The sequence below is a fragment of the Mesocricetus auratus genome, unplaced genomic scaffold (genome assembly GCF_017639785.1).
Source record: "Mesocricetus auratus isolate SY011 unplaced genomic scaffold, BCM_Maur_2.0 Super-Scaffold_100125, whole genome shotgun sequence".
In the NCBI taxonomy this organism is placed as follows: Eukaryota; Metazoa; Chordata; class Mammalia; order Rodentia; family Cricetidae; genus Mesocricetus; species Mesocricetus auratus.
In genome coordinates, this window is record NW_024429248.1 from 360,371 (window position 1) to 370,944 (window position 10,574).

The 10,574-nt window shown below is 50.0% G+C and overlaps 1 protein-coding gene across 1 annotated transcript in view; it reads left to right on the top strand.

The window, feature by feature from the left end:
* The first annotated feature begins 5,275 nt into the window (after window positions 1–5,275).
* Window positions 5,276–10,574, top strand: part of Znf282 (zinc finger protein 282) — a 26,444-nt gene continuing 21,145 nt past the window's right edge. Inside the window, exons 1-2 of the mRNA XM_005087168.4 lie at window positions 5,276–5,579; window positions 7,778–8,197. Coding sequence (XP_005087225.1) covers window positions 5,415–5,579; window positions 7,778–8,197 — 585 coding nt within the window. The 5' untranslated portion in view covers window positions 5,276–5,414. The remainder of the gene's footprint in view (window positions 5,580–7,777; window positions 8,198–10,574) is intronic.

Genomic DNA, 10,574 nt, shown 5'->3' on the forward strand with positions numbered 1-10,574 from the left:
TACAATTCCATGTAGCTCTGATTCTCTCTTGACATTCCTTCTTTTTTTCCTCCTACTCCTCTTTTAAAGATTTTCACTTTTGAGATTTTATTTTACGTGTCAATGTTTTGCTTGCATGTAGGTGTGTGTGTGTACACCATGAGCATGCCTTGTGCCTGGAAAAGTCAGAAGAGAGTGTCAGATTTCCTAGAACTGGAGTTATGTTTGCAAGCTGCTCCGTGGGTGCTGGGAATTGAACCTGAGTCCCCTGCAAGAGAAACAAGTGCTCTAAACCACTGTTTTAAAACGAAGAGTTTTAGGGTGATAGTGGTGCATATCTTTAAATCCCAGCACTCTGGAAGCAGAGGCAGGTGGATCTCTGCGAGTTTGAGGCTAGCCTGGTCTATAGAGCTACTTCCCGGGCAGCCAAGGCTACACAGAGAAGCCTTGTCTCAAAAAAAAACAAAAAACAAAAAAAAAAGGAATTAAAAAATATTCTTTCACATGTTTCTCAGTTTTTCCAGTTTAGATTCTATGATTGGGAATCTGCCCCAGGTTCTCTTCCCATGCACATCTTAACTCAGTCAGCTGTAAAATTCCCCTGGCCCCTACACCAGGATCTGTGAACCTCGTAAATGTATCCAGGAATGGGAACAATACAGCAGCTTAGCGCTTCCAGAGGAGACAGAATCTCTGTCTAATGGTTATCGAGGTTTCTTCAAATATTTCCGTTTCACAAATACTATCATAAGGCCGACAGTGTCCTTTCTCAAAATACCTGGAAAAATGCTGTTTGTCCTGTGAAAGGAGTCATTTGTCACTTGAAGTCAAGGGAGGGAGAGGTATTATCCTTTTCTGACCCTGCTGCTGTTTTCATTTGTTTGTTTATTGAAGACCAAGTTTCACCATGTAACCCAGTTGGCCCCACAATCTTGTCTCAGCTTCCCTAGGGAGGGGATTACAGATGAATGCCATCATGCCTAACCCTAACCCTAACCCACACTTTCTCCTTTTTCTGTTTGCTTTCTTTGAGACAGGGTTTCATGTATCCCAAGTTGGCTGCAAACTTGATTTGCCTAGATTTCTTTGAACTTCTGATCCTCCTACCTCACCTTGGTTTTATGGAGTGCTAAGGACCAAACCCAGGGCTCTGTGCTTCTTAGGCAAGCACTCCACCAGCTGAGCTGCAACCCCCAGCCTCTCTTTCTTCTTATAGAACTGACCACGGTCGTAGACATAAAGATGGCCTTGGTCAACTTGGTCAATTAAATGTCCCCTCCATATCATGCCTAAGTTCAGCACGGAAGTCAGGACAATACAGTCTCAGTAGAAAGAACAGCCTCAAAAACAGTGATTCCAAAGTTCTCAAATCAGTCAAGTTACATTCCAAATAAAGGGCTTTATAAAACTACACTGAACTGTGTAGGTTTGTGCTTATTAGCAAAGCAGTATTTATAATAAAAATCCTAAAAAATTATGGGCTTGAAATTATCTTTAAAAATATGGGCTGGAGTTTAGGAATTAGGGTTTAGGAGTTGAGAGCAGTTGTTGCTTTTGCAGAGGACCAGAATTTTGTTCCCAGCATCCATGTTGGGTGCTCATAACTACCTGTAACAAGAGCTCCAGGATTGTGACTTTTTGCAAGAAACTTTTTTTTTTTTGAGACAGGGTTTCTCTGGGTAGTCCTGGCCCTTACTTTGTAGACCAGGCTGGCCTTGAACTCAGAGACCACCTGCCTCTGCCTCCGGAGTGCTAGGATTAAAGGTGTCTGCCACCACTGTCCGGCAAGACAACTTTTTTTTTTTAAAGACGTAGTCTCATGTAGCTTAGTATGGTCTTGAACTTGACATATAACTGAGGATGACCTTGAACTCCTGATCTTTATCTTCACCTTCCAAGGGCTGAGATTATAGGCTTTTACTATCATATTATATGCTTCATATATAATATTCATAAATATAAGGAGAATAGCAGGTCAGGAAGGTAGCAGACACATTCCTGGAGACTTGATTTTGTTTAACCAAACCAAACAATTCAAAATTAAGAATGTATATGAACTAATGTATGCCAATCAGTTCTTGGCTTCTAGTTTATAATTAAAAAAATAAAAATAGCATAAGAAATGCAATGTCTAACAGCCAACCTCAGTGAATAAACAGGATACAGATACCAAGAATAATTAACCCACACTAGCCAGTAGGATTCAGGATTTTCATTTTCTCATATGATCTTGTGGGGTAAGGGCAAGGAGATGTACAAATGACTATTGCACTAGTTTGTTCTTGGCTGAATATGAGAATGACCTGGAGGCTTAGGAGGAACTTAAAAGCCAGGGGCCCACTCTGGCTGGCATGGCTTCATTGCTCTGTGACAGAGAATGGATTGTATTTTTCCAAGTTCCCTCAAGTGCTTGCAGAGTGCCTGTGAGAATTAGAAGATACTGAATGAGAAAGTTAGTTTCTGAACTGGAAGTAACCTAAGTTGGCCTGCTTTCCTAGGGCAGAGAGTGGGGACTAGAGAATAATAAAGGCTGTTTGGCGCCATAGTGGGAGGCCATGATTTTATTCTGGAGGTATAGGTCTATAGCCACGCACATGCCAGCAGGGCGGAAGGCTCGAGTCTGAGGTTGCCCTTGTTTCCTAATCCCAGTGGTCACACTGGCAGCCCATAGCCTCTTTTGGATTGTTACATTATCTGGCTAGTTGGTTTTGTCGTTGTTTTTGAGACCGGCTCAAGGGCAGCCCAGGCTGGCCTTGAACTCCTGATCTTCCTGATGATGGATGCTCAGTGTCACATGTGGAGAGCCTGCTGGTTAAATCAGGGATGGAGCTTAATTCAGTAGATAGAAGTCTTTTCCCCTTCACTTAAGCGGAGCGTAAACCTATTCCGTTTCCTTTATCAAATAAAACTCTACCTGCCTGCCTCCAGAGTACTGGAATTAAAGGTGTGCACTGCCATATTGGCAAAGAGGCGAAGTAATTCCCTTTGCTGAGTACCTACTATGCGCCAGACATTAGCTTATAATTTTCAACATTAAAATAGACTAGCATACCCCCACTATATATATATATAGATAGATATCTATATCTATATATATAGAGAGAGATATAGATATATATCACTGGAGGCTTGGAGAGCTTTAGGAAATGGTAGATAAATGTTCTAAAATTTTTGAGTCCCCTTCTCTTGTCCTTTGTCCAGAGCAATAGCTATAGAATTCTTGGAGAGAAGATGGAAACAGTCAATGTCTACCTGGCAGATCAAGGGCTAAGCCCAAGTCTACCTCTTGCAAAAAGTATACATTAACTATGATACTTTAACCTCCATTTTCCTCCCCCAGGAAGCTCATAGTTAACCAGTGATTGCTGGAGACTGCTCTAATAAATGGCTGGACACTCCCAGTTCAGGCTGCCTTGCAGGTCATTGGAGCACCTATCATAGGACCCATGACCAGTGCGGTTCCAGCAGCTCCCCCTTCAGGCTCATCCTTGTTTTTCTTCCAGAAGTGCTCCTTAATTACCCCACACCTCCTATCAATTATAGAGTTTTGTGCCCTGTAGACTTGATGGTTACAAAATAATGCAGATATGTTGAAAATGTACATCTGAACCTGTCTGTGTATTTTGTTCATATAAAAAAATGTGACCTGGACCTCTAGCCTGAGCAGAAACTCTGCCACGGGGTAAAGGCGTGAATGGCTCTACCTGCAAAGAGGAAACTGAACGAGATGGTGGTGTCTCGCTGTATAAAAAGGGACATAGCTATGACTCACTCACTACATACTTAAGGCAGGAAATCATATTAGTTTTATCCCGAGGAGATAGCTTAAACACTTGGGACTAAACCTACTGCTCCATCTCTAGGAAAGAGGAAATAGAGTTGACGACATCCCACAGGTCAGAATATGTCTTCTAAGATGTGGATTGTTGTTAGAAACATATTTGCCCAGAGTTTTCCAGGCTGAACTTGCCTGGTTCCTCTATTAATAGTGGATAGGTGCACTTGCACGCATGCACAACCTGTATCCAGGAAACAGGGAGAGAAATCACTGACTTCTGGAAGCATAGCCTTCACTATAGCCCCCAAGCTCCTTGGGAATAGTCTATGAAATACTCGTTTCTGTATTCTGGAAGGATGCCTCAGAAAGCACTTGGTAACTGTCCTTCTGAAGATATAGCTCTTCTGGCACCCCACCCCTACACTCCACCCCTGCCCACAGCTTCATTCTGTTCTCAATTTTGTTGTTGTTGTTTTATTTTTCGAGACAGAGTTTCTCTGTATTGTTTTGGAGGCTGTCCTGGAACTTGATCTGTAGACCAGGCTTGGTCTCGAACTCAGAGAGATCCACCTGCCTCTGCCCCCCCCCGAGTGCTGGGATCAAAGGCGTGCGCCACCACCGCCCGGCTTTGTTCTCAATTTTAAGTGTACTAAAACTCATGGTTTCCACCAGGTCTGGCTTTTTCCATAAGGTGATAAGCGTTGTAGAGCACTCACTGCCCCAGGCAAGATAAGGACTGGTCACTTAGGGAGACAAAGTGGACAGTATGCTGTAGATAACTACAGGGACTTACCTTTGGGGTGTAATTACCTCTTTGGGTTTTTTGTTTGTTTGTTTTCTGTTTTTTTTTTTTTTTAAGACTGGCCTGGAACTCACTCTGGAGACCAGGCTGGCCATAACAAGCTCAGGGATCCACCTGTCTCTATCTCTCAAGTGCTGGTCTATTATCACCACGCCTGGCAAAAGGATCCGGTTAACTACCTTTGCTGGGAGCCTACCAGACATCAGTTCCTAAGTTTTCAGCAGTAATATACGACTAACGCACACACCTCCACCCTTGTTTGTATAGAGCATGGGCAGCTTGGAGACAAGACAGCACATAGTTAAAAAAAAAAAAAAATCACAGCCAGCCAGTGACGTTGCGGTTTAAACCCAAGAACATGCAACCACCAAAAAAAAAAAAAAAAAAAAAATCACCCTCTGCCTATGCAGAATCTGACACATAGTAGGTGTTCAGCAAACATTGCAGTGACATTTTCACGAGGGTGGAGGCACCATTTTCTCCTGGGATGTCCGAAGTCATAGAAATCAAAAGCCCCACACAGCCCAGGCCCCCAGCATGGCTTGGAGGCATGAAGGATGACCACCCCCAGACCCAGAGGCCGGGTCAGCCGCCGCCACATCTCCTCTTTGAGGGCGGCGGGAGTGCCCCCCCCCCGTCCCCCTCCGCCGCCGCCAGCCTGCAAGGCGGGCGGGCAACGAGCTCCGAGGCCATTGGCTGGCGCGCCGGCTGCGAGGGCGGGGAGCGTCAACCAAAGGGGACTGTTTGCTCCTACGGGCTGTAGATGGAGCTGTCCGGCCCCGGCAAGGGGGAAGGCGCCTGGAAAACGTTCTTCTTCTCCCTGGCCGGCCCGAGCGGGGAAACAGCACTCCCAGGATGCAGTTTGTGTCAACACGGCCGCAGCCTCAGCAGCTGGGCATCCAGGGCCTGGGGCTGGACAGCGGGAGCTGGAGCTGGGCCCAGGCTCTGCCCCCGGAGGAGGTCTGCCACCAGGAGCCGGCGCTGCGCGCGGAAATGGCCGAGGGAATGCCGCCCATGCAGGTGGGGTGCAGCGCCCGCGGGCGCCATGGCCGCTGCCGTGGGGGGCGGGGCGGGGCCCGGGCCGGGGCCGGGGCCGGGGCCTGGGCTGGGCCTCGGGGGAGTCTCGCGGCGGCTGCGGTCCCGGGCGGCCGCCCGAGCTGGGGCCCCCACCCTCCCGGCGCAGGCCCCGGGAACCAGGGCCTTCCGCACCGCCACGGTGCAGCTGTCTGGGCCGGTGCTTGCCCGGGGGTGGGGGGGGCCCAGGGCCCACGGGATGCAGACACCGGGGCCGCGCGCTGCTCCGGACCCGGCTCGGCTTCACTGAGCGGGGAGACCCGGGGTTCTTCTTGGCGTCCTGGGTTTGCGGCAGGCCTTCTCCCCGGCCCGCAGAGGGGGAGCAGTCCAACCATGTTTACACTGTAGTCAGTCTGATTAAAAAAAAAGAAAAGAAAAAAAGGGGGTTCAAAGCTGTTTGGTTGGTGCTGTCTTTCTCCGAGTGTAGAGAGCAGTCCACTTTCCCTCTGGACAGGGGGGGTGTGAGCCGGGGGAGGGTCAGGGAGGGGACTTTGTCGTCTTGGGTTAACAAACTTGGCTGCGGTATTGGAATCGCCCGAGCAGCTTAAGACAACCGACTACGCCCAAACCGCATCCCTGAGCGTGGTCTTGGGGTGGGGTGGGGTGGGGGGCTGAGAGAGGAGACTCCGGTTGTTTCTTTAAGGCTCCGTAAATGATCTCAGGGTGCCCAAGACTTAGCCAGCGCGGCCTTGGGTATAAAACACAAGGAGGGGTGGGGGGGAGAGGGTTCAGAGTGGATGCAGATCACTGTGTCAGAGGGGGAGGCTTTGAGTTGCCCCCCGGACTGGACGCCTTGCAGAAGGCTCCCATGCTCCCCGCTGATTTTCAACCGCTTAGGACTTGACAAGTCAATCTGGAGTCGCGGTGTTTGTTTTGTTTTGTTTTGTTTTTTTTGAGCAGAACGGATCAGCAGTAGGTCTGAAATGCAACAGCCTCTGACTTCCTAAACTTCCACCGCCACTGTTTATCCCCTTCTCTGAACCCTCCGTAAGCCCCATGGATGGCACTGATGGCCACCCCAGAGTCACCACGTCCCGGGCAGGGGCTGGCATCCCTAGGGCCCCGGCGCTCTCTCTCCCGGGTCAGAGGGGAGTGGTTCTCTGACTGTCACAGCTTCCCTGAATTTTGAGAAAAATAGTTTGTATGATTGTCAAGAGGCCTGTCCGGCTCACCTCACGGCTGTAGGATTCCACTTTTCCCAGCAGCGGAAGCAGGGAGCGCAGAAAGAAAGAGACACTTCCTGTCCCTGTGTGGGTTATCAGCCTGTGTTGTTACCCAGCACACCCCGATTGCCTTCCATTCTCCTTTCTCTGCCATAGGGCTCAGCTCCCGGCCTGTACCTCCTGGAAAATAAAGAAGGAGGCTCTGTCTGGGTCATGGGGAACCCCCCTCATCAGGAAGTAGAGAAGGAAGCGTACAGAGCTTTTCCTCGTAGTCCCTCGTGAGGGTGAAGAACGTCCCCTCTTCCTGTCTAATAAGTGATACTGTCTAGCAGACCTATTTTCATTTTTGCATAGTTATGAAAAAGTAGCTGTGCGTGGAGGCCTAGTAGGGATGGCAGCGGCCGCCTGTTTGCCAGGCGTTTGTGTTACCCGTGGCACCTAGAACCCTGCCTGTTGGCACTGTGGGGGCGGTGCTGAAGGATGACCAGCTGCGTCTTTGTTCCCCGGTTTCGTCATCTGTAAAGCAGAGACAGTCATTCTTGCCCTAACCTGCAAGAGAGATTGTGCAGAAGATTAACTTCAGACAGGTTACACGGAAATCCCTGCCTCGAAACGGAGAGTGAGAGCCAAATGGGAAGTTTGACATTCGGTGTACCCCGGGAAGAAAGCAGCTGTCCTATTCAGAGGAAGGAAGGGTCTGTGACAGGTTGGGCAGGGGGCCACGACCTAGACTTGCCAGGGGGCCAAGGCAGGTGAACCAGTAACCAGCCTGGCTCTCGTGAGAAGGAAAGGAAGAGTGGCTAGGTGGACGGATGGGTGACTGCCCTAGCTATCACTGGCGTCATTGACGAGTACAGCCAGAGGCAGAGGCTGGGTGGAAGAAAGATGCCCCATAGCATCTGGTTAGTTTACCCTGTTTCGGGCCTTCCCTCTCACACGTGTCCTTATCGCGAGCTCTCCCCTTCTCCCCTTGTACAACAGGCTCAAGAATGGGACATGGATGCCAGGCGGCCCATGCCTTTCCAGTTCCCGCCCTTCCCGGATAGGGCCCCGGTCTTTCCTGACCGCATGATGCGCGAACCCCAGTTGCCCACCGCAGAGATCTCACTCTGGACCGTGGTGGCTGCCATCCAGGCTGTGGAGAGGAAGGTGGACGCCCAGGCCAGTCAGCTGCTGAACCTGGAGGGGCGCACGGGGACGGCGGAGAAGAAGCTGGCTGACTGCGAGAAGACGGCCGTGGAGTTCGGCAACCACATGGAGAGCAAGTGGGCCGTGCTGGGGACCCTGCTGCAGGAGTACGGGCTGCTGCAGCGCCGGCTGGAGAACCTGGAGAACCTGCTGCGCAACCGGAACTTCTGGGTCCTGCGGCTGCCCCCTGGCAGCAAGGGGGAGGCCCCCAAGGTATGTGGCGGAGGCGGAGTCAGGGGCAGGGCTAGAGAGGTGAGGACCTAGGCAGGTAAACAAACCCTTGACTTCATCTTGTCAAGGGTCGCAGATGTCACTGGTTCCTTGTTGTCTCGATGGCTTTGTGAGGTCTGTCCTGTGCCCTTCGGAGTGTTGTGCCCCAGCAGAGCTGGCCCCGTTCCCCACAGCAGCCCCCATGCGCTTATCTCACAGGCTTTGGTGTTGCCCCAGCTTCCCTGAGTTGTTTCGCTGCCGGTTGAACTGTGGTTCTTTACTGTTTGGTTTCACGCACTTGACAGCGGGTCTGAACTGCAGTGCTGCCGAGAGTCATTTTTTGAGTTAAGGTCACTGATTTCAGGCGGGTCTTTCCAAAACCTAGAATTCTGCTCTGTTGCCGTTTCCTCCACCCTCCTCCTGGTTCTCCAGCACTGCCGTTTCTGAAGCCAGTGGCCCTGTTGCCTGCCTCCAAAGCTGGGTGTGGTGGCTCCCACCAGGAATCCAAACACCACAGGAGCTGAGGCAGTAGGCCTCCGTGTATTCGAGGGCAGATTGAGCTACATAGTGAGTTGTAGCCCAGGTCTGTAGAGTGAGACCCCCGTCTCAGTAAAACAAAAACAAGAGAGATGGCTCAATGGTTAAGAGCACTGGCTATCCTTCCGGAGGACCTGGATTCAATTCCCAGCATCCACATCAAGTGGCTCACAATTGTCTATAACTCGAGTGAGGATCCAAAGTCCCTTCACAGCTACCAGCATTCATTCGCAACACACACATACACACACACACACACCGTGCACACACACTTAAAAACAAATAAATTTAAAAACAAGGCAAAATAGGGCTGGTAACGGCTTGGTAAAGGCCCTTCTCCCCAAGCCTGATGAGTTAAGTTTGGTTCAGGGAGCCTAGACCGCAGGAGAGAACTGACTCCCACAAATTATCCTCTTATGTGCAAACAAACGAAAAAAAAGAGGCTACCATAAATAGGAGTATAGAAGTTCACTCCTTGGTCTGTGTGGGTTCTGCTTCCAGCTGCCCCGTGACTCTGCGCACCCCTACCCTTTCCTCCTCCTCCTCCTCCTCCTCGGCTGTCTCCTCTCTCCTGGGTCACCCCCACCATCATGTGTGCTCACCCCACACCTCCCCCTACCTCACCCTCATCCTCACCATCAGCGCGGAGACGCGCCTCCAAAGAGCTATCTGTGTTTGTCCCATCCAGTACTTCCCTGTCGCTTTACTACAGGCCCTTCAAATGCATGCCGAAAACAGATAGGACATTGTAATGAACCCCGAGTGCCGGTCATGAGCTTCGGCAATCAGACTCTTGGCTGATGTGGGTTTTTGTTTTTGTTTTTCCCTCTTCATTTCCCAGCTCTTGTTTTGTTTGGAAGCTAACCCTAGGCATCAGTAGTTTTACTCATTCACACCAGCCATCATGGGGCATGCATTTAATCCCAGCCCCTGTGGGGCAAGAGGCAGGCAGAGCTCTGTGAGTTTGAGACCAGTCTAATCCGCACAGTGAGTTCCAGGCCAGCCAGGGCTACAAAGTGAGGCCCTGCCCTTTTAATCATCATCATCATCTTACTCGTAAATATTTCAGTATTCACACTGAAATGTAAGGGCTCCTTTTAAAGTATGACCAGTTCCACGTTACTCTGCCCCCGATCGGTTCTTTTTCTCCATTTTTTTTTTAATCAAAGTTGACAGTCAAACATGGTTGGATGACAGTTTTCAGGACGTGAGTCTCTCCTTGTGCCGTGGGTTCTGGGGCTGAGCTTAGATCATCAGGCTTGTGAGGCATTAATTTTTTTTTTTGGTTTCTTTTTTTTGGGGGGGTTGCGGGGGAGGTGGTTTCGAGACACGGTTTCTCTGTATTGTTTTGGAGGCTGTCCTGGAGCTAACTCTTGTAGACCAGGCTGGCCTCGAACTCACAGAGATCCACCTGCCTCTGCCTCACAAGTGCTGGAATTAAAGGGGTGTGCCACCATATGGCGTGAGGCATAAATTTTTATCTGCTAAGCCATCTTGCTGGCCTAGGACTTTTTGAAATATGTAGGCTCTCCCTTCATTTTGTATCCTTCCTTGCACCTTATGTAGCGGAGGAACTGGGCTGCCTGGGTCCTTTGTTCTCATCCAACAGGTTTGTCTGTTGTCAATATTCCAGTAAGTTGGTCACTAGATAACTCCCTGTGTAACCAACTCCTGCCAGACTTTTTATGGTTTTCCTAAGGTCCTCATTATGTCCACAGTATAAGACCATTAGTCTGGTCTCTGCCGTCACCATTTTAAGCCCGCCACCAGTAGCAGGCGGCTGCTCCTTCCTGGAAACACCTTGCATGTGGCTTCTAGGATGCTGATCTCTCTGGACTCCCTC